Source organism: Ascaphus truei, chromosome 6 (assembly GCF_040206685.1).
Source record: "Ascaphus truei isolate aAscTru1 chromosome 6, aAscTru1.hap1, whole genome shotgun sequence".
Lineage (NCBI taxonomy): Eukaryota > Metazoa > Chordata > Amphibia > Anura > Ascaphidae > Ascaphus > Ascaphus truei.
The window spans coordinates 136477302-136502449 of record NC_134488.1 but is presented as its reverse complement, the minus strand read 5'-3'; the positions used below and the strand labels follow the sequence as shown (position 1 = coordinate 136502449).

Here is a 25148-nt window from a genome sequence, read left to right as displayed (position 1 = left end):
CACACACACACACAGGGGGGGGAGGGAGAAAAGGCCGCGACCAGCACCAACACCACGCTCCTCCCCCACCCACCCGCACCCATCTCCCGCTCGTGGGGGGGGGGGGGCAGGCCGGGTAGGAGTCACGTGGCGAGGTGTCCCCCAGCGGGCGCCCCACGGGACAGTCAGCCCCGCCATGGCCGCCACTGCCCTGCTCCCCTTGTCGGCATGTCCCGCAGTGCGCGGCCAAACAGGTTTGCAGGCCGACATCCCCCCCCCCCTCCCCACCTCATGCGGCAGCTGCGCCGTCATGAAGATAGCTTGCGGGCATATTTTAAGCTTTTGGGAGGCGGCAGGGTGGGTTGGAGGCACGTGGTGAGGGCCCCCCGCATACGCCAACCGGGCTGCAGCAGTGGGGACTTCCCATCCCAGGCAGGGATCGGTGGATCGAGGGACAGGAGGAGGGGAGGGGAAGGGGACAGGAGGAGGGGAAGGGGACAGGAGCGCTAACGCAGAGGCGCAGGGGGCAGGAGCAGAGGGCCGCGGTGGGGAGTAGCGAGCCATGTGGGGACCAGAGGGATCGCAGGTTGCTTTACAGGAGGCAGGGAAGGAGCAGAGGGACCGCAGCATGGAGAGATTGGAGAGTACTTACCCTCCAACAGATCTCCTGGCAGAGAAAGAATGGCTGCTCGTTGGGGGCGGGCTCATATAGAGCCTGGCCGCGCGCCCACAAAGCCTGGGAGCGCGCGCCAATCAGCTGTCAGGTAGGTGTTTTTTTTTCTTCAGCGTGAGCAGGGAAAATTTCAGCGCGAGCAGGGAAATTTAAAAAAACAAACACGTGTGCTGCTTGGGCCAATATTTACTCGCCCGGAGGTTAAATCCACTCGCCCCGGGCGTGTTAATGTATATAATTGTCGAACACTGTATATATATATATATATATATATATATATATATATATACAGTGTTAGACAAACCTATACATTTGCTCGCCCCGGGCGAGTGGATTTAACCCCCAGGCGAGTAAATATTGGCCCAAGCACCACACGTTTGGTACTAGGGGGCGAGTAGATTTTTTTGTGTGGCGAGTAGATTTTTTGGTGATTTGTCAACCACTGTATATATACATACTTTCTGTATCTGTAGGGGACACCAAACAATATGTATGGGCTTAGTGCATCCTTAGCTAGCTGCACTCTGAAAATTAGAGTGCTAGCTTGCTCCTTGTGTCTGAAATACAATTGGCCCAATTTGCATACATTGCTATGACTGCAGCTAGGGGTAATCCCTGCAAATTAGGGACAATACGGTTTTGAAGGGGCAAATATGACATTTGTGGTGTACATAGAATTAACCCCTTCTGTCCCAACACGATTTAGGGTTAATCAGCCGGGCATACTGCCTTTATTATCGGCCTGATTAACCCCCATCGTGACACTGATCAGCCCCCGCATGCTGTGTGCTGGGCACAGGTATTATACCCAGGGCTGTGTGCTGGGCACCTGGATGGCAAAGCGGACTCATGCCAGGTATTAACCAGATCTCCATGGCTCACTCAGGCTTTGAGAAGCTGTAAGGAATCCACTCCTGGCTTTGATTCTAGCCTTGCAGTCCTCTGCAGTTTAAAAAGTCTCCCTCTGGCAATCAATGACACATGTGCTGCCTCTCACTACAGCTTCAGCCCTTTGCTCCGTCATTGGATTTGCTCGCCGCCCTTTATATGCTGGGCTCTGGCACTGATTCAGTGCCGAGCATAATCCTTACCTGGATGTTACAGTGTTCTGCCACAAGCCCCCTGGCTTGCTTAGTTTGTGTACTAATCTTTGCCATGCTTTAGTCTCTAGTTCTCATCACTAGTTCCTGTGTATCCTGAGACCTGCTGCTACTCTCCACGCAGAGGCCGGTGTTCCTGTGTATCCTGAGGTCTGCTGCTACTCTCCATGCAGAGGCCTGTTTCGGACTCCTGCGCTGGTTTTCCAGCACTGATTCCTGTTACCTGCTGCATTCTCCCCTAGCAGAGGTTACCTTCCATTTTCCGAGGTCTGCTGCTACTCTCCACGCAGAGACCAGTTTTGGACTCCTGTGCTGAAGCACTGGTTTTTCCCCGGCGCTGCCCTGCGGTGTTCTTCAGCCATCCTGCTGTCTCCCCCTACAGAGACCGGCATCATGGGCTGTGCCCACTCCTCGCGCAGAGGCCACTGCTGCGCTCTCGCTCCTACGCTGAAGCAGAGAGCACCCGTCTACCCGTTGCCAAACTCCTGCCTGAATCACGACGATGCTGCCTTCTCCAACCCTGACCCTGCTATGAGCGACTACGAACTGCGCAATCCAGAACCTACGGTCAGTGTATTCACATCCCCACCTCAGCCCTGCGGTCCGGTCTTGGTTTGTGGCGAGCACGTCCGTTACAGAAGCCAATTCTTTCATGATGTTAGGCCATGTTTCTCTATGAATATGATCTTCCTCAAGACCACAGTGCAGTCCAAATAAACCCCCCACCCCCCAAAACTTTACATAATAACAGATAGATATTCAACTGCAACAGCGTGGAGATGAGGATTTAGTAGGTTTGTTTGAAAAAACATTAATTGAATGTATTTCAGAGTCATTTAAATATTCCTTTGTGTTTTCTGCTAGAATATGGCTTTTGGATCCATACTGTAGAGTAAGACGGGTGAGTACTTGTAGCAGTTCTTCCAAGTTAGAGTAACAAGGACGGAGAAGGAGGAGGAGGAAGCGTGATACTTTTTATTGGATAACACATGTTGATAAGTTACAAGCTTTCACACCTCTCAGGGTTCTTCATCAGGTTTCAGGACTTCTCCAGTCAGATGAAGAAGAAGCCAATAAGAGCTTCTCTGTCCTCTGTTACTCCAGTATCCATACTGTAAGATGTAAGGCTATAACCTGCAGTACTGAAAGTAACACTTTGCTTGGTAGGACTTGGTAGGACCTCTAGAACCTTCTGTGAAAGGACACAGGTTTATTCTTGTAATAGTTGATTATGCAACAAGATATCCTGAGGCGTTCCCCCTGAGAACAGCAACGGCAAAGCAAGTAGCCAACAAGTTGTTGGAGCTGTTCTCACGGGTTGGACTTCCCCAGGTTATGTTGACAGACCAAGGTACAAATTTCATGGCTAAACTGATGCAGGATGTCTTAAAGTTACTAGAGGTCAAGTCTGTTCGGACGTCGGTCTACCATCCACAGACTGACGGATTGGTGGAAAGATTTAACCGAACTCTAAAAGGGATGCTGAGAAAAATTGCAGATTCAGAGAAGAGAGCCTGGGATGAACTTCTCCCTTTTCTGCTGTTTGCAGTGCGGGAAGTTCCCCAGGCCTCCACGGGATTCTCTCCATTTGAACTGCTGTTTGGCCGCCAACCCCGGGGTATCCTAGACCTCCTAAAGGAGTCCTGGGAGGAACAGCGGTCCCCTTCTAAGAATACCCTGCAATATGTACTAGACCTTAGGAAGCGCCTAGATGTGGTCGGCCATTTTGCTAGGGAGAATCTTAGATCAGCCCAGGACAGTCAGGAGAGACATTACAATCAAAATGGTCGTATGAGAGTGTTTCACCCAGGAGATCAAGTGATGTTGTTGTTACCCAGTTGCGAGAGTAAACTCTTGGCCAAATGGCAGGGCCCATTCGAAGTACTCCGCCGCACGGGTGATGTGGATTACGAGATCGCTCAACCAGGGTCCAGGAAGGGTAAACAAATTTACCATGTGAACTTGCTGAAACCCTGGAAGATGCAGCGGTCTCTATTCATCCACTCGGTGGAGGAGGAAATGGACTTAGGTCCTCAGCCCCCACGGGAGAACATCGTGGGTGACGATAAAATCCCAATGGGTAAACAGTTGTCCTCTGAACAAAAAGGGGACTTGTTAGCAATAATTACACAATTCCATGATGTTTTTTCTGATTTACCAGGGCAAACTAACTTAATTTCACATGCGATCGAGACAGCACCTGGGGTAAAAGTACGTTCCCGTCCTTATAGGTTGCCTGTAAGTCGTAGGGCCCTGGTAGAGAAGGAGGTACAAGAAATGTTACACTTAGGAGTGATTGAGGAATCATGCAGTGAGTGGTGTAGTCCACTAGTTATGGTCCCTAAACCCGATGGGAAGGTAAGATTTTGTGTGGACCTCCAAAAGGTCAATGCGGTATCCAAGTTTGACGCATATCCGATGCCAAGGGTGGACGAATTAATTGACGCCCTTGGTAACGCGGAATATATATCCACGCTGGATTTAACAAAAGGGTACTGGCAAATACCTTTAGAGGAAAAGTCCAAGTGCAAAACAGCCTTTGCCACTCCCATGGGTTTATACCAGTTTGTGACAATGCCATTTGGACTGCATGGAGCCCCAGCCACATTTCAGAGACTCATGGATAAGGTGTTGAGACCTCATAGGGCTTATGCCGCAGCCTACCTAGATGACATTGTCATTTATAGTAAACACTGGTGGGCCCATCTAAATAGGCTGAAAGCGGTCCTCAAATCTCTAAGAGAGGCAGGGCTCACAGCCAACCCTAAGAAATGTGCCTTGGGTAAGGCAGAAACCAAATATTTAGGGTATGCAGTGGGAGGTGGAAAAGTAAGGCCGCTAGCCGACAAGGTAGTTGCCCTGAAAGAAGTTCCGACCCCCCAAACAAAAACGCAGGTACGCTCTCTGCTGGGTTTAGCAGGATACTACCGGCGGTTCATCCCCAACTACTCGGAAGTGGCAGCCCCTTTAACGGACCTCACAAAAAAGTGTGCCCCTACACAAGTAGTATGGTCAAGGGAGTGTCAGAGAGCCTTTGAGGACATCAAAAGGTGTCTATCAGAGGGTCCAGAGAAGCCCAGACTTCAACAGGCCTTTTGTAGTGCAAACAGATGCTTCAGAGATAGGGCTAGGGGCAGTGTTGTCACAACAGTATGAGGGAGTTGAACACCCTATCCTTTTCCTGAGTAGGAAATTGTTCCCGAGGGAAAAAATTACTCAGTGATCGAGAAGGAGTGCCTCGCAGTAAAGTGGGCAATCGAGGCTTTGAGGCACTACCTGGCAGGAGTCCATTTTACTTTGGTGACGGACCATGCTCCACTGAAGTGGTTAAATAGTATGAAGGACTCCAATGCTAGGTTAACTAGGTGGTATATGGCCCTCCAACCCTTCTCATTTGAGATTCAGCACAGGCCAGGAAAAGAGAACGCAAATGCTGATTTCTTTTCTAGAGAAGGAGTGCAGGATCGGGCTTCAGCCATGCGTGGACCCAAACACACACTAACAGGGGAGGAATGTGACAGGGTAAATAAAAGCCACCAGCTATATGCCTGGCAGACATATGTTTAGTCTGTAGTGCAGCAGTGATGAGGTTAACTTAAGCTGGGAAGCTCATGGCAATTAGTTGAATCCCAGCTGCCTAATCAAGGTGTGTTAAAACCCCCAGGATGTGCACACATGCTGCTGGCTAGTTAGGAGAGAGGAGTGAGTTACTGGAGACATTACTGATACAAGGTCTGTTTGCAAAGTACATGGTTTATGAACTGTGTGTCTCCTGCATAGAAAATGTAGCTGCCTTATTTTTACTCTGTCTGCTAAAGAGAAACTGTTTTGTCTAGTGAAGAAAAAGCTATTTTTCTTTTGTTTGCTGATGAGAAGCTATTTGTTTTTGGTGTGCTGTATGTTTTAAGGCTAAAATAAATAAGCCTTAACCAAAGAACCCGCGTGTGTAGTTGCATGTACCCTGCAACAATACCCCAGATATCAGTGTGCTGCCGGCTGGGACCCGGTGACACATCCCCAGATATCAGTGTGCTGCCGGCTGGGACACGGTGACACATCCCCCAGATATCAGTGTGCTGCCGGCTGGGACACGGTGACACATCCCCCAGATATCAGTGTGCTGCCGGCTGGGACACGGTGACACATCCCCCAGATATCAGTGTGCTGCCGGCTGGGACACGGTGACACATCCCCCAGATATCAGTGTGCTACCGGCTGGGACACGGTGACACATCCCCCAGATATCAGTGTGCTGCCGGCTGGGACCCGGTGACACATCCCCAGATATCAGTGTGCTGCCGGCTGGGACACGGTGACACATCCCCCAGATATCAGTGTGCTGCCGGCTGGGACACGGTGACACATCCCCCAGATATCAGTGTGCTGCCGGCTGGGACACGGTGACACATCCCCCAGATATCAGTGTGCTGCCGCCTGGGACACGGTGATACATCCCCCAGATATCAGTGTGCTGCCGGCTGGGACACGGTGACACATCCCCCAGATATCAGTGTGCTGCCGGCTGGGACACGGTGACACATCCCCAGATATCAGTGTGCTGCCGGCTGGGACACGGTGACACATCCCCAGATATCAGTGTGCTGCCGGCTGGGACACGGTGACACATCCCCCAGATATCAGTGTGCTGCCGGCTGGGACACGGCGACACATCCCCAGATATCAGTGTGCTGCCGGCTGGGACACGGTGACACATCCCCCAGATATCAGTGTGCTGCCGGCTGGGACACGGCGACACATCCCCAGATATCAGTGTGCTGCCGGCTGGGACACGGTGACACATCCCCCAGATATCAGTGTGCTGCCGGCTGGGACACGGTGACACATCCCCCAGATATCAGTGTGCTGCCGGCTGGGACACGGTGACACATCCCCCAGATATCAGTGTGCTGCCGGCTGGGACACGGTGACACATCCCCCAGATATCAATGTGCTGCCGGCTGGGACACGGTGACACATCCCCCAGATATCAGTGTGCTGCCGGCTGGGACACGGTGACACATCCCCCAGATATCAGTGTGCTGCCGGCTGGGACACGGTGACACGTCCCCCAGATATCAGTGTGCTGCCGGCTGGGACACGGTGACACATCCCCCAGATATCAGTGTGCTGCCGGCTGGGACACGGTGACACATCCCCCAGATATCAGTGTGCTGCCGGCTGGGACACGGTGATACATCCCCCAGATATCAGTGTGCTGCCGGCTGGGACACGGTGACACATCCCCCAGATATCAGTGTGCTGCCGGCTGGGACACGGTGATACATCCCCCAGATATCAGTGTGCTGCCGGCTGGGACACGGTGACACATCCCCCAGATATCAGTGTGCTGCCGGCTGGGACACGGTGACACATCCCCCAGATATCAGTGTGCTGCCGGCTGGGACACGGTGACACATCCCCCAGATATCAGTGTGCTGCCGGCTGGGACACGGTGACACATCCCCCAGATATCAGTGTGCTGCCGGCTGGGACACGGTGACACATCCCCAGATATCAGTGTGCTGCCGGCTGGGACACGGTGACACATCCCCAGATATCAGTGTGCTGCCGGCTGGGACACGGTGACACATCCCCAGATATCAGTGTGCTGCCGGCTGGGACACGGTGACACATCCCCCAGATATCAGTGTGCTGCCGGCTGGGACACGGTGATACATCCCCCAGATATCAGTGTGCTGCCGGCTGGGACACGGTGACACATCCCCCAGATATCAGTGTGCTGCCGGCTGGGACACGGTGACACATCCCCCAGATATCAGTGTGCTGCCGGCTGGGACACGGTGATACATTCCCCAGATATCAGTGTGCTGCCGGCTGGGACACGGTGACACATCCCCCAGATATCAGTGTGCTGCCGGCTGGGACACGGTGACACATCCCCCAGATATCAGTGTGCTGCCGGCTGGGACACGGTGACACATCCCCAGATATCAGTGTGCTGCCGGCTGGGACACGGTGACACATCCCCAGATATCAGTGTGCTGCCGGCTGGGACACGGTGACACATCCCCCAGATATCAGTGTGCTGCCGGCTGGGACACGGTGACACATCCCCCAGATATCAGTGTGCTGCCGGCTGGGACACGGTGACACATCCCCCAGATATCAGTGTGCTGCCGGCTGGGACACGGTGACACATCCCCCAGATATCAGTGTGCTGCCGGCTGGGACACGGTGACACATCCCCCAGATATCAGTGTGCTGCCGGCTGGGACACGGTGACACATCCCCAGATATCAGTGTGCTGCCGGCTGGGACACGGTGACACATCCCCCAGATATCAGTGTGCTGCCGGCTGGGACACGGTGATACATTCCCCAGATATCAGTGTGCTGCCGGCTGGGACACGGTGACACATCCCCCAGATATCAGTGTGCTGCCGGCTGGGACACGGTGACACATCCCCCAGATATCAGTGTGCTGCCGGCTGGGACACGGTGACACATCCCCCAGATATCAGTGTGCTGCCGGCTGGGACACGGTGACACATCCCCCAGATATCAGTGTGCTGCCGGCTGGGACACGGTGACACATCCCCCAGATCTTAGTGTGCTGCCGGCTGGGACACGGTGACACATCCCCCAGATATCAGTGTGCTGCCGGCTGGGACACGGTGACACATCCCCCAGATATCAGTGTGCTGCCGGCTGGGACACGGTGACACATCCCCAGATATCAGTGTGCTGCCGGCTGGGACACGGTGACACATCCCCCAGATATCAGTGTGCTGCCGGCTGGGACACGGTGACACATCCCCCAGATATCAGTGTGCTGCCGGCTGGGACACGGTGACACATCCCCCAGATATCAGTGTGCTGCCGGCTGGGACACGGTGACACATCCCCAGATATCAGTGTGCTGCCGGCTGGGACACGGTGACACATCCCCAGATATCAGTGTGCTGCCGGCTGGGACACGGTGACACATCCCCCAGATATCAGTGTGCTGCCGGCTGGGACACGGTGACACATCCCCCAGATATCAGTGTGCTGCCGGCTGGGACACGGTGATACATCCCCCAGATATCAGTGTGCTGCCGGCTGGGACACGGTGACACATTCCCCAGATATCAGTGTGCTGCCGGCTGGGACACGGTGACACATCCCCCAGATATCAGTGTGCTGCCGGCTGGGACACGGTGATACATCCCCCAGATATCAGTGTGCTGCCGGCTGGGACACGGTGATACATCCCCCAGATATCAGTGTGCTGCCGGCTGGGACACGGTGACACATCCCCCAGATATCAGTGTGCTGCCGGCTTGGACACGGTGACACGGCCCCCAGATATCAGTGTGCTGCCGGCTGGGACACGGTGACACATCCCCCAGATATCAGTGTGCTGCTGGCTTGGACACGGTGACACATCCCCCAGATATCAGTGTGCTGCCGGCTGGGACCCGGTGACACATCCCCCAGATATCAGTGTGCTGCCGGCTGGGACACAGTGACACATCCCCCAGATATCAGTGTGCTGCCGGCTGGGACACGGTGACACATCCCCAGATATCAGTGTGCTGCCGGCTGGGACACGGTGATACATCCCCCAGATATCAGTGTGCTGCCGGCTGGGACACGGTGACACATCCCCCAGATATCAGTGTGCTGCCGGCTGGGACACGGTGACACATCCCCCAGATATCAGTGTGCTGCCGGCTGGGACACGGTGACACATCCCCCAGATATCAGTGTGCTGCCGGCTGGGACACGGTGACACATTCCCCAGATATCAGTGTGCTGCCGGCTGGGACACGGTGACACATCCCCCAGATATCAGTGTGCTGCCGGCTGGGACACGGTGACACATCCCCCAGATATCAGTGTGCTGCCGGCTGGGACACGGTGACACATCCCCCAGATATCAGTGTGCTGCCGACTGGGACACGGTGACACATCCCCCAGATATCAGTGTGCTGCCGGCTGGGACACGGTGACACATCCTCCAGATATCAGTGTGCTGCCGGCTGGGACACGGTGACACATCCCCCAGATATCAGTGTGCTGCCGGCTGGGACACGGTGACACATCCCCCAGATATCGGTGTGCTGCCGGCTGGGACACGGTGACACATCCCCCAGATATCGGTGTGCTGCCGGCTGGGACACGGTGACACATCCCCAGATATCAGTGTGCTGCCGGCTGGGACACGGTGACACATCCCCCAGATATCAGTGTGCTGCCGGCTGTGACACGGTGACACGTCTCCCAGATATCAGTGTGCTGCCGGCTGGGACACGGTGACACATCCCCCAGATATCAGTGTGCTGCCGGCTGGGACACGGTGACACGTCCCCCAGATATCAGTGTGCTGCCGGCTGGGACACGGTGACACATCCCCCAGATATCAGTGTGCTGCCGGCTGGGACACGGTGACACATCCCCCAGATATCAGTGTGCTGCCGGCTGGGACACGGTGACACATCCCCCAGATATCAGTGTGCTGCCGGCTGGGACACGGTGACACATCCTCCAGATATCAGTGTGCTGCCGGCTGGGACACGGTGACACATCCCCCAGATATCAGTGTGCTGCCGGCTGGGACACGGTGACACATCCCCCAGATATCGGTGTGCTGCCGGCTGGGACACGGTGACACATCCCCCAGATATCAGTGTGCTGCCGGCTGGGACACGGTGATACATCCCCCAGATATCAGTGTGCTGCCGGCTGGGACACAGTGACACATCCCCCAGATATCAGTGTGCTGCCGGCTGGGACACGGTGACATAGCCCCCAGATATCAGTGTGCTGCCGGCTGGGACACGGTGACACATCCCCCAGATATCAGTGTGCTGCCGGCTGGGACACGGTGACACATCCCCCAGATATCAGTGTGCTGCCGGCTGGGACACGGTGACACATCCCCCAGATATCAGTGTGCTGCCGGCTGGGACACGGTGACACATCCCCCAGATATCAGTGTGCTGCCGGCTGGGACACGGTGACACATCCCCCAGATATCAGTGTGCTGCCGGCTGGGACACGGTGACACATCCCCCAGATATCAGTGTGCTGCCGGCTGGGACACGGTGACACATCCCCAGATATCAGTGTGCTGCCGGCTGGGACACGGTGACACATCCCCCAGATATCAGTGTGCTGCCGGCTGGGACACGGTGACACATCCCCCAGATATCAGTGTGCTGCCGGCTGGGACACGGTGACACATCCCCAGATATCAGTGTGCTGCCGGCTGGGACACGGTGACACATCCCCCAGATATCAGTGTGCTGCCGGCTGGGACACGGTGACACATCCCCCAGATATCAGTGTGCTGCCGGCTGGGACACGGTGACACATCCCCCAGATATCGGTGAAACACCTATCGGTACGTACTATGGGCCAAAGAGTTCTGTGCTTATGCTGTTAACTCTATATACATGAAATATATATATATATATACAGTATATACCACAGTACGCCTGAACTCGGACACACTGTATATAAAAAGATCAATAACAATCGATTGAACTTTCAGCCGTGCAGACGATAGCCGCCTTATCGCACCCGCTGCTGGGAACGGAAGGGTTATTAATGGTTACAGCAATAGTGCCCGTTTCATCTCGCAGATTTCAGATATTGATTTAAAAAGAAATGTATTGTTCTTAAAGGTGCAGCGCCACGTAATCTATATACGAACACGCCGTCGCTCTCTGTATTATACAACGTTTGACATCGCACATATGAAATGCCGCCCAGCACCAGGAAACGGCAGAAATGTGCAGAAAGAGACGAGGTTATTAGAACATACTCCGCCCATACACCCAACGTTTCCGTCCCCAGGGGCCTTCATCAGGAGTCTCGACATTTTATATATATATATATATATACATACATTTCATTACATTTACAATTCTTTGGCTTTATTTTTGTTAAATACATCATGACACGGTGTAATATGTCATGTGTTGTTGTTCATCTGCGGTTGTATTTACCTAATTTTAAGACCTGCTAAGGAACAGATGATTGTTGGTATGTCCTGATATGTAAAACCCTGGAATTCACAGAGGGTGTACTTTCTTTTTCACACGTGTGTGTGTGTATATATATATTTATTTTTTGGTTCTCTCCTTAGTTTTTTTACAGCCTTTTCCCCACTCTGCAGTGGTTTTGTATTTCACGGGAGTGTCCCTGCGTTCCTGAATAATAGCCGCCATTGTGCGTTGCATTTCAATACCACCCTGATCCCTGTAACACTGTTATAATTCCAGCGTCCGTTCTCCATTCAGTGTGAAACATGCTGCGCAGAGTTTGCGTTTCCTAACACAGACAGAAATATATGAAACCCGCACAGATGGAGCGGACGTTGGCGTCGCCGCGGGTGCGCGCCAGCGTGGGATATAACACATTGGCCGTGCACCTTCTCCCACACGCGCATAATTCCAATGCAAAGGTGTCAGCACAGCGTGGGGCAAAGAAGTGTCCGGCTGTGCCCAGTTACCTGCCGGTATAATCTGCCTCACACTGATGAGACGCAAAAGGTCGAAATAGCAGTCTGTGAGCAGGTTACTGGCTCTGCACTTCTTTAACGCAGGCTGTGCTGAAACAATGGTGTAATACGGCAGGCGTACGCTTATAGAGGTCCATGTTAAAATAGATATGAAGCAAAAAAAAATACTGTGCTCATGTGCATGTCATTACCCAGAATCCCTGGCTGCAGGGGAAGCGCTGTGTGCTAAGAGATGATGGGGAATGGCAGGGTGGCAGACGTATCAATGTGCTCACAAGGGGTATTTGTATTTGTTTTACACCGTACGGTCGGGGGTGGGGGGGTTTGCTACTTTTATACCCACCATAACTTACTTTGTGTATGGGACGTGGCGAATCTTACCAGCCACAACGATCCTCCGGTAGAAAAAACATATTGGTAGTTACATGGCGGATAAAGTTAAAGACGTATCTCCATAACGTTCTACCCACGCTACGTTTAGCCGACTGAGACATCCTATATTTATCGTTCCCTTTCTACTGATCACGAGGACGCCGTGCGGCTGCCGACCCGTTTATACCTTTTAATATCAGAAACCTGAAATACATGGTGTCGCCCCCACCGGAAGTGAAGAAATCCGTGGGCCAAATTGAGAGTTTGTTTGTACAGAATAGAGAGCTCACAAGTCTCCCCGTCAGATGACACCTTGAATTCTGTGTATTAAGGATTATTACAGACATATTCCCAGGTAGCTGAAACTCCTACACCCACCACATCATGAATATATATTTATGTCAAAATGAGTGCTACTGAGCGTGGCAAATGTATACAACAGAAGACGGGGGTGCACAATGCTACATCCAATTGACAAAACATATATGATAATAAGTATAAAGTTTAAATACTTGAATAATAATAGTAAGTACTTGGTTGTTAGTTAAACCCTTTGGCCAAAGCATCGTATCCCTGCATACCAAACGTCAAGGTACAACCAAAAATTAGGACCTGCATTTTTGGTTTATCTTGACGTTTGGTATGCAGGGTTACGATGATTTGGCCAAAGGGTTTAACTAACAACCAAGTAATTACTATTATTCAAGTATTTAAACTTTATACTTATTACCATATATGTTTTGTCAATGTGATGTAGCATTGGGCACCCCCGTCTTCTGTTGTATTAAGGATTATTAACCTGGGTTGGATTGTTTGATGCCGACACTTCGGGAGGTCCTAGCGGAAAGATTAGAAGTTCTGAGGATAGAATGACAGATAAATGCAAGGATAGTCATTCCTCCATAACTCCATCAGGTGACACTCCCCGTCACCAGCGGGCTCGTAAAGGGGCAACGCAGAGGCAACGAGTGATAATGAACTGATACAAGGAGACGCCGAGCTCCAAACAGCTTCCAGCGCAACGAGGTCAATACGACCCCGTACGGCCCGAGGGACTGGGCTGCTGGGCGTCTTCCAGCATGGGAGGTGTTTTATGGAGGACCCCATACGGCCCGAGGGAATGGGCTATTGGGCGTCTTCCAGCATGGGAGGTGTCTTATGGAGGACCCTGTACGGCCCGAGGGAATTGGCTGTTGGGCGTCTTCCAGCATGGGGGGGTGTCTCATGGAGGACCCTGGTTTAGGAAACATGGCTGTAAATCTCAGCATCAGATTATAACCACAAAAGCCCGAAGTCCCAGATTCCCGGGAGACAGGAGGAACGTATCCAGCATCCTATAAACTCATTCAATAAAGGTGGTGTATGGACTGACATAGTGGGACTCGTATTACTAGGCAGTGTGGTGGCTTCACCTACATACAATAGGTACCTCTGCCTCCCTTATATTATTGACGTGTGTTGTACACTTGCCAGCTCTCACATTGTTAAACCTGACTCCGTCACGTGTCACATTCCCGCTGAGAACCTGACAAACGGCAGTAATATTGCCATAAAGGCTGCTGATAAGGGGGATTATCTGAATATGTATCGTCATTAGCAGATAACAGCCACTTTACTCTAACACCGCAGAGATAGCGATTGGTTTTGTGTCGCGGTCTCGCCGACCAGCTTTATACCGCAGGATTAGATCAAAAGAATCGCTCGGTATCTCTGAAGTGGGGGCGACCATCGGGACCGATTCACGAACGCCGCATGGCTGCAAAACCAGAGCAAAGGAACCGGGTGTAACCGAGGAGACGCTCCTATTCATTTCCATGGGATTCCTTTATATACACACATAAATCTGGTGCTGTTTCTTTGCACTGGCGTCGCCCCAGTTGTGCAGCTGAGAGACTTTAGTAAATAGACCCATTGGGACACGTGTGTCTCTTTGCACCCCTGTATGTAGGCGAGCTGCCCCTCTGGTGCCCCCTGAGCACACTTGGGTGGTTACGTGGGGCAGTAGGAGGAGTTAAGTGATACAATCAGTATATAGTCCCCTGTTCCCCGCTGCACTGTGATTGGAGGAGGGAGATGGGGCGTCAGAACCATGGCCAAGCGGGGTACACTCGTTCTTCCACTCAGAGAGTTTGGGGTAGAGCAGCACCTCTAAGACTGGGCAGTCAGGGACAGAGCGGAACCTCTAAGACTGGGCAGTCAGGGACAGAGCGGAACCTCTAAGACTGGGCAGTCAGGGACAGAGCGGAACCTCTAAGACTGGGCAGTCGGGGATGGGTGCCGGGCAGAGGGAGTTTGGGATAGAGCGGAACCTCTAAGACTGGGCAGTCGGGGGATGGGTGCCGGGCAGAGGGAGTTTGGGATAGAGCGGAACCTCTAAGACTGGGCAGTCGGGGGATGGGTGCCGGGCAGAGGGAGTTTGGGATAGAGCGGAACCTCTAAGACTGGGCAGTCGGGGGATGGGTGCCGGGCAGAGGGAGTTTGGGATAGAGCGGAACCTCTAAGACTGGGCAGTCGGGGGATGGGTGCCGGGCAGAGGGAGTTTGGGATAGAGCGGAACCTCTAAGACTGGGCAGTCGGGGGATGGGTGCCGGGCAGAGGGAGTTTGGGATAGAGCGGAACCTCTAAGACTGGGCAGTCGGGGGATGGGTGCCGGGCAGAGGGAGTTTGGGATAGAGCGGAACCTCTAAGACTGGGCAGTCGGGGGATGGGTGCCGGGCAGAGGGAGATTGGGATAGAGCGGAACCTCTAAGACTGGGCAGTTGGGGGATGGGTGCCGGGCAGAGGGAGTTTGGGATAGAGCGGAACCTCTAAGACTGGGCAGTCGGGGAATGGGTGCCGGGCAGAGGGAGATTGGGATAGAGCGGAACCTCTAAGACTGGGCAGTCGGGGGATGGGTGCCGGGCAGAGGGAGTTTGGGATACAGCGGAACCTCTAAGACTGGGCAGTCGGGGGATGGGTGCCGGGCAGAGGGAGTTTGGGATAGAGCGGAACCTCTAGGACTGGGCAGTCGGGGGATGGGTGCCGGGCAGAGGGAGTTTGGGATACAGCGGAACCTCTAAGACTGGGCAGTCGGGGGATGGGTGCCGGGCAGAGGGAGTTTGGGATAGAGCGGAACCTCTAAGACTGGGCAGTCGGGGGATGGGTGCCGGGCAGAGGGAGTTTGGGATACAGCGGAACCTCTAGGACTGGGCAGTCGGGGGATGGGTGCCGGGCAGAGGGAGTTTGGGATAGAGCGGAACCTCTAAGACTGGGCAGTCGGGGGATGGGTGCCGGGCAGAGGGAGATTGGGATAGAGCGGAACCTCTAAGACTGGGCAGTTGGGGGATGGGTGCCGGGCAGAGGGAGTTTGGGATAGAGCGGAACCTCTAAGACTGGGCAGTCGGGGGATGGGTGCCGGGCAGAGGGAGATTGGGATAGAGCGGAACCTCTAAGACTGGGCAGTCGGGGGATGGGTGCCGGGCAGAGGGAGTTTGGGATACAGCGGAACCTCTAAGACTGGGCAGTCGGGGGATGGGTGCCGGGCAGAGGGAGTTTGGGATACAGCGGAACCTCTAAGACTGGGCAGTCGGGGGATGGGTGCCGGGCAGAGGGAGTTTGGGATAGAGCGGAACCTCTAAGACTGGGCAGTCGGGGGATGGGTGCCGGGCAGAGGGAGTTTGGGATACAGCGGAACCTCTAGGACTGGGCAGTCGGGGGATGGGTGCCGGGCAGAGGGAGTTTGGGATAGAGCGGAACCTCTAAGACTGGGCAGTCGGGGGATGGGTGCCGGGCAGAGGGAGATTGGAATAGAGCGGAACCTCTAAGACTGGGCAGTCGGGGGATGGGTGCCGGGCAGAGGGAGATTGGGATAGAGCGGAACCTCTAAGACTGGGCAGTCGGGGGATGGGTGCCGGGCAGAGGGAGATTGGAATAGAGCGGAACCTCTAAGACTGGGCAGTCGGGGGATGGGTGCCGGGCAGAGGGAGATTGGGATAGAGCGGAACCTCTAAGACTGGGCAGTTGGGGGATGGGTGCCGGGCAGAGGGAGTTTGGGATAGAGCGGAACCTCTAAGACTGGGCAGTCGGGGGATGGGTGCCGGGCAGAGGGAGTTTGGGATACAGCGGAACCTCTAAGACTGGGCAGTCGGGGGATGGGTGCCGGGCAGAGGGAGATTGGGATAGAGCGGAACCTCTAAGACTGGGCAGTCGGGGGATGGGTGCCGGGCAGAGGGAGTTTGGGATACAGCGGAACCTCTAAGACTGGGCAGTCGGGGGATGGGTGCCGGGCAGAGGGAGATTGGGATAGAGCGAAACCTCTAAGGCTGGGCAGTCGGGGGATGGGTGCCGGGCAGAGGGAGTTTGGGATAGAGCGGAACCTCTAAGACTGGGCAGTTGGGGGATGGGTGCCGGGCAGAGAGTTGCCACCAGAACTGGACAGTTTAGATTAAAAATAAAAAGGTACAGCGCTGATCACCTCTAGGACTGGATGTTTCAGGAAAATAATGAAGAACTTAGCACCTCTAGGACTCAGAGGCTTAGTGTTGGGATGCATAGCTTGGCACCTCTAGGACTCAGAGGCTTAGTGTTGGGTTGCATAGCTTGGCACCTCTAGGACTCTGAGGCTTAGTGTTGGGATGCATAGCTTGGCACCTCTAGGACTCGGAGGCTTAGTGTTGGGATGCATAGATTGGCACCCCTAGGACTCGGAGGCTTAGTGTTGGGATGCATAGCTTGGCACCTCTAGGACTCGGAGGCTTAGTGTTGGGATGCATAGATTGGCACCCCTAGGACTCGGAGGCTTAGAGTTGGGATGCATAGCTTGGCACCTCTAGGACTCGGAGGCTTAGTGTTGGGATGCATAGCTTGGCACCTCTAGGACTCGGAGGCTTAGTGTTGGGATGCATAGCTTGGCACCTCTAGGACTCAGAGACTTAGTGTTGGGATGCATAGCTTGGCACCTCTAGGACTCAGAGGCTTAGTGTTGGGATGCATAGCTTGGCACCTCTAGGACTCAGAGGCTTAGTGTTGGGATGCATAGCTTAGCACCTCTAGGACTCAGAGGCTTAGTGTTGGTATGCATAGCTTGGCACCTCTAGGACTCAGAGGCTTAGTGTTGGGATGCATATCTTGGCACCTCTAGGACTCGGAGGCTTAGTGTTGGGATGCATAGCTTGACACCTCTAGGACTCGGAGGCTTAGTGTTGGGATGCATAGCTTGGTACCTCTAGGACTCAGCGGCTTAGTGTTGGGATGCATAGCTTGGCACCTCTAGGACTCAGTTTCGTTCCGGAAATGGATTTATTCATTAGCCCCATTCCCAGTAAGTGTGTTAATCTTGAATTGTGTAACTTTGTGTGTCTTTCTTTTATAAGAAATAAATTACCATTTATTTTACCATCTTGTTTTGCTCAGTCACATGATCCCGATATAAGAAGCTGCTGTAGAACCTGGTCTCCTGCGACAATCTCACAGCATAGTCTCCCGCGACAATCTCACAGCATAGTCTCCCGTGACAATCTCACAGCATAGTCTCCCGCGACAATCTCACAGCATAGTCTCTCGCGACAATCTCACAGCATAGTCTCCCGCGACAATTTCACAGCATAGTCTCCCGTGACAATCTCACAGCATAGTCTCCCGTGACAATCTCACAGAATAGTCTCTCGCGACAATCTCACAGCATAGTCTCCCGCGACAATCTCACAGCATAGTCTCCCATGACAATCTCACAGCATAGTCTCCCGCGACAATCTCACAGCATAGTCTCCCGCGACAATCTCACAGCATAGTCTCCCGCGACAATCTCACAGCATAGTCTCCCGTGACAATCTCACAGCATAGTCTCCCGTGACAATCTCACAGCACAGTCTCCGTGACAATCTCACAGCATAGTCTCCCGTGACAATCTCACAGCATAGTCTCCAGTCATTGACAATCTCACAGCATAGTCTCCCGTGACAATCTCACAGCATAGTCTCCCGTGACAATCTCACAGCATAGTCTCCCGTGACAATCTCACAGCATAGTCTCCCGTGACAATCTCACAGCATAGTCTCCCGCGACAATCTCACAGCATAGTCTCCCGTGACAATCTCACGGCATAGTCTCCATGACAATCTCACAGCATAGTCTCCCGCGACAATCTCACAGCATAGTCTCCCGCGACAATCTCACAGCATAGTCTCCCACGACAATCTCACAGCATAGTCTCCCGCGACAATCTCACAGCATAGTCTCCCGCGACAATCTCACAGCACAGTCTCTCGCGACAATCTCACAGCATAGTCTCCCGTGACAATCTCACAGCATAGTCTCCCGCGACAATCTCACAGCATAGTCTCCCGTGACAATCTCACAGCATAGTCTCCCATGACAATCTCACAGCATAGTCTCCCGCGACAATCTCACAGCATAGTCTCCCGTGACAATCTCACAGCATAGTCTCCCGCGACAATCTCACAGCATAGTCTCCCGCGACAATCTCACAGCACAGTCTCTCGCGACAATCTCACAGCATAGTCTCCCGTGACAATCTCACAGCATAGTCTCCCGCGACAATCTCACAGCATAGTCTCCCGTGACAATCTCACAGCATAGTCTCCCGTGACAATCTCACAGCATAGTCTCCCGTGACAATCTCACAGCATAGTCTCCCGTGACAATCTCACAGCATAGTCTCCCGTGACAATCTCACAGCATAGTCTCCCGTGACACTCACAGCATAGTCTCCCGTGACAATCTCACAGCATAGTCTCCCGCGACAATCTCACAGCACAGTCTGCCGCGACAATCTCACAGCATAGTCTCCCGTGACAATCTCACAGCATAGTCTCCCGCGACAATCTCACAGCATAGTCTCCCGCGACAATCTCACAGCACAGTCTCTCGCGACAATCTCACAGCATAGTCTCCCGTGACAATCTCACAGCATAGTCTCCCGCGACAATCTCACAGCATAGTCTCCCGTGACAATCTCACAGCATAGTCTCCCGTGACAATCTCACAGCATAGTCTCCCGTGACAATCTCACAGCATAGTCTCCCGTGACAATCTCACAGCATAGTCTCCCGTGACAATCTCACAGCATAGTCTCCCGTGACAATCTCACAGCATAGTCTCCCGTGACAATCTCACAGCATAGTCTCCCGTGACAATCTCACAGCATAGTCTCCCGTGACACTCACAGCATAGTCTCCCGTGACAATCTCACAGCATAGTCTCCCGCGACAATCTCACAGCATAGTCTCCAGTCAGTGACAATTTCACAGCATAGTCTCCCGTGACAATCTCACAGCATAGTCTCCAGTCAGTGACAATCTCACAGCATAGTCTCCCATGACAATCTCACAGCATAGTCTCCCGTGACAATCTCACAGCATAGTCTCCCGCGACAATCTCACAGCATAGTCTCCCGTGACAATCTCACAGCATAGTCTCCCGTGACAATCTCACAGCGCAGTCTCCCATGACAATTTCACAGCGCAGTCTCCCGTGACAATCTCACAGCATAGTCTCCCGTGACAATCTCACAGCATAGTCTCCTGTGACAATCTCACAGCATAGTCTCCCGTGACAATCTCACAGCACAGTCTCCGTGACAATCTCACAGCATAGTCTCCCGCGACAATCTCACAGCATAGTCTCCCGTGACAATCTCACAGCATAGTCTCCAGTCAGTACTTGTTTTCTCTGATTTGCTCGGCTCTCTGTATATGGCTGTAGCGGTAGCCGTTGTCATCTCAAGGCTAGTCGTCATTCCCGTGATTATTGCGCCAAACGCTCTGGGTTGTAGCTCATCTCTGGTCTTTTCTGACCCGTGCCTTCCTGCAGACCGGGGGGTAATTTTTTCTGGAGCTTCTGCTACAAATGGAGACTGTCCTTTTCGTGGGGCCCCGTAGGAGTTTTCCTTCGGCATCTGGGGTAGGGACGGTGCCATTTGCTGTACTAACAACGCTGTATTCCCCTCCGGTGACTTTGTCCATTGCTGCAACTTCTGCTTTAAGGCAGCAGTACTTTCTGGTTTTCCGTGCTGAAGCGTGGTCAGAATTTCCCCCATTTTCCACACTTTTCTCTGTGTATCCTGTAAGTACAACTGGTCATACACAGTAGGACAGACTTTGCTTGCAGAATTTTGTTATTTTACTTCAGTTGGGCAGCCATTTTAAATCCCCGCATTTATCTTCAAACCCACAGTTTCTGCTGCTCGGTGCCTGCATTGTCCACCAATTGTGATGCCCACACCACGTTGCAGTCTCGTTTAGTCCCAATTTAAGGCAGGAATCATACTAACAGGCCCACCGTCTCTTTAAGTCAAAACAAATCATAAAATAAAATATCTATTCCCGTTAGGGAAAATAACTCAACTTGGCTTCAGCCCTTTCTAACCACAGCTGGCCAACTACACTTGTTCCCAGCTTAAAGCATGCCCTGGCATATGCAACAATGTATACAGTCTCTGCACACAATAATAAAGGGTTTTCCTTATCTGTTAGTCCATCATCCCCGCTTCAGCACGGTCTCTCCTCCTTTCCTTCCTTAGGGGAACTTGGCCCAATGTGGGCTCAGAGAAACTCCTCTATAGGTCCACTGTCAAGGGCTGTGCCAGCCTTCCTTCTTTAGCTGGAGAGCACTTCTCTGCCCCCCTCTCTGGGAAAGCAATCTCTCACTCTGTATCTCTCAGCATGTGTCTCGCACACATTGCATCTCTCAGGAATGGCAGCTCTGTATCTGCCTTAAACACTTCCTTATTCACTGAGGAGCCCAGCCTGATTAATTAGGCAGCAGCTGCATTAGCCATTCCAGGGAGGATTAACTCTCTGTGAGCTGGAAAAGTACACTTACTGCACTGTTCCAGCACCTAGAGATACCTAATGCTATCACAATACATACACATATATATATATATATACATACATACACACATACATACATACATACATACATACATACATACATACATACATATATACACATACATACATACATACATACATACATACATACATATATACACATACATACATACAGAACATGGCACCGCTACTGGATTGGAAGGTGCAGCGATACAGGATGGAAACATGGATACAGACTGTCTCCCCTTTATGTCTTCTTGTACAGGGAGATAGTGGGGGACCCCTGGTCTGCCAGGATGGGGGGCTGTGGTGGCAGGTCGGTATTGTGAGCTGGGGAGAGGGCTGCGGCAGACCCAACCGCCCCGGAGTCTACACCAACCTTACTGCACTGCTGGACTGGGTATACCACCGGTTACAGGTGAGTCCGAGGCTGGGGCTGTGTCACAATATGCGCTCAATACACTGATCTGTACACTAATGAGTTACTTTAGTCTTTAGAAGGTAGTCTCACTCAGTGGAGTCGCTCTCACTCAGTGGGAGTCGCTCTCACTCATTGGGAGTCACTCATTCATTGGGAGTCACTCATTCATTGGAAGGCACTCATTCATTGGAAGGCACTCATTCATTCGGAGTCGCTCTCACTCATTGGAAGGTAGTCTCACTCAGTGGGAGTCGCTCTCACTCATTGGGAGTCATTCTCACTCATTGGGAGTCACTCTCACTCATTGGAAGGTAGTCTCACTCAGTGGGAGTCGCTCTCACTCATTGGGAGTCGCTCTCACTCATTGGGAGTCACTCACTCATTGGGAGTCACTCACTCATTGGGAGTCACTCATTCATTGGAAGGCACTCATTCATTGGAAGGCACTCATTCATTGGAAGGCACTCACTCATTGGGAGTCACTCTCACTCATTGGAATGTAGTCTCACTCATTGGGAGTCGCTCTCACTCATTGGGAGTCACTCACTCATTGGGAGTCACTCATTCATTGGGAGTCACTCATTCATTGGGAGTCACTCATTCATTGGAAGGCACTCATTCATTGGAAGGTACTCATTCAGTGGAAGGCACTCACTCATTGGGAGTCACTCTCACTCATTGGGAGTCACTCTCACTCATTGGGAGTCACTCTCACTCATTGGGAGTCGCTCTCACTCATTGGGAGTCACTCACTCATTGGGAGTCACTCACTCATTGGGAGTCACTCACTCATTGGAAGGCACTCTCAACCATTAGAGGGGAGCACAACTCACTTGAAGGTACTCATTTGAACATCATTCATTTGACAGCAGTCTCACTTTTTTGGAAGTCATTCTTGCCATTGAAAAGCAGTCTCACTTTCTTGCAGGCAGTCACACTGCAAGGGAGTTTCACACACTCAAAGGTGGTCTCACTCACTGGATGGCGGTCTCACACAATGGAAGGTGGTCTCACACAATGGAAGGCGGTCTCACACAATGGGATGCGGTCTCACTCACTGGAATACGGACTCCCTCATTAGCAGTCTCACACACTGGAAGGCGGTCTCACTCACTGGAAGGCGGTCTCTCACACTGGAAGGCAGTCTCACACACTGGAAGGCGGTCTCACACACTGGAAGGTGGTCTCACACACTGGAAGGCGGTCTCACACACTGGAAGGCGGTCTCTCACATACTGGAAGGCGGTCTCTCACACACTGGAAGGTGGTCTCACACACTGGAAGGCGGTCTTTCACACTGGAAAGCGGTCTCACACACTGGAAGGCAGTCTCACACACTGGAAGGCGGTCTCACACACTGGAAGGCGGTCTCTCACACACTGGAAGGCGGTCTCTCACACACTGGAAGGCGGTCTCTCACACACTGGAAGGCGGTCTCTCACACACTGGAAGGCGGTCTCTCACACACTGGAAGGCGGTCTCACACACTGGAAGGCGGTCTCTCACACTAGAAAGCGGTCTCACACACTGAAAAGCGGTCTCACACACTGGAAGGCGGTCTCTCACACACTGGAAGACGGTCTCTCACACACTGGAAGGCGGTCTCACACACTGGAAGGCGGTCTCTCACACTAGAAAGCGGTCTCACACACTGAAAAGCGGTCTCACACACTGGAAGGCGGTCTCACACACTGGAAGGCGGTCTCTCACACTAGAAAGCGGTCTCACACACTGAAAAGCGGTCTCACACACTGGAAGGCGGTCTCTCACACACTGGAAGGCGGTCTCTCACACACTGGAAGGCGGTCTCACACACTGGAAGGCGGTCTCTCACACTAGAAAGCGGTCTCACACACTGAAAAGCGGTCTCACACACTGGAAGGCGGTCTCTCACACACTGGAAGGCGGTCTCACACACTGGAAGGCGGTCTCACACACTGGAAGGCGGTCTCACACACTGGAAGGCGGTCTCACACACTTGAAGGCGGTCTCACACACTTGAAGGTGGTCTCACTCACTGGAAGGCGGTCTCTCACACTGGAAGGTCTCACACACTGGAAGGCGTTCTCTCACACTGGAAGGCGGTCTCACACACTGGAAGTCGGTCTCTCACACTGGAAGGCGGTCTCTCACACTGGAAGGCGGTCTCTCACACTGGAAGGCGGTCTCTCACACCGGAAGGCGGTTTCACTCACTGGAAAGTGGTCTCACTCACTGGAAGGCGGTCTCTCACACACTGGAAGCTGGTCTCACACACTGGAAGGCGGTCTCACACACTGGAAGGCGGTCTCACACACTGGAAGGCGGTCTCTCACACTGGAAGGCGGTCTCACACACTGGAAGGCGGTGTCACACACTGGAAGGCGGTCTCACACACTGGAAGGCGGTCTCACACACTGGAAGGCGGTCTCACACACTGGAAGGCGGTCTCTCACACACTGGAAGGCGGTCTCTCACACACTGGAAGGCGGTCTCACTCACTGGTTGATGCCGGTGGCCATGTTGAATTTCCGGCACCTGCTGCGGTAATTATATAGTGAGCGGCAGGTCCCGGCGCTGAGCAGTGCGAGGGGAAATAAACTATGCTTTTCCAGGAACTGCTGCTGTAAAAAAAGCACCTCTAGGACTCTCGTATCTCTTTAGAAAGACAGCGAGGTCCCGCAAAACCACTAGGACTCTCTCTTCTCTTTCTAGATGGACAGCGAGATCCTGCGACACCTCTAGGACTCTCTCTTTAGATGGACAGCAAGATCCAGTGATGCAGGATGGAGACACCTCTAGGACGCAGGATGGAGACACCTCTAGGATGCAGGATGGAGACACCGGGGAGAATATCAGAAAAGGAGACAAATAAATCGAGAAAATAAAATGTGTTTATCCTTTTTCTGTTTGCAGACATTAAATATACAGTTTGTTACTGTGAGTAATCTGGTACTGACGGGGTTAATGGAGCCCTTCCTCTGCCTGTCTGGGCATCTATGGCAGTGACGGGGTTAATGGAGCCCTTCCTCACCCTGTCTGAGGATCTCTGGCAGTGATGGGGTTAATGGGGCCCTTCCTCTGCCTGTCTGGGGATCTCTGGCAGTGACAGGGTTAATAGGGCCCTTACTCTGGCTGTCTGGGGATCTCTGGCAGTGATAGGATTAATAGGGCCCTTATTCCGCCTGTCTGAGGATCTCTGGCAGTGACAGGGTTAACAGGTCACGTCTCACTGCCCAATGTGAATGAAAATGCTGAATCATATTAGATACTGTAGGCAGAAAGTGTGTGCGTGTATGTACGTGTGTGTGCGTGTTATCTTC

At 52.9% G+C, this 25148-nt stretch overlaps 1 protein-coding gene across 1 annotated transcript in view; it reads left to right on the top strand.

Annotated features, from left to right (window-relative positions):
• LOC142498176 (transmembrane protease serine 5-like) overlaps window positions 1-24701 on the top strand; it is a 112827-nt gene extending 88126 nt beyond the window's left edge. Inside the window, exons 13-14 of the mRNA XM_075606687.1 lie at window positions 21691-21843; window positions 24541-24701. Coding sequence (XP_075462802.1) covers window positions 21691-21843; window positions 24541-24570 — 183 coding nt within the window. The 3' untranslated portion in view covers window positions 24571-24701. The remainder of the gene's footprint in view (window positions 1-21690; window positions 21844-24540) is intronic.
• Window positions 24702-25148: the final 447 nt, after the last annotated feature.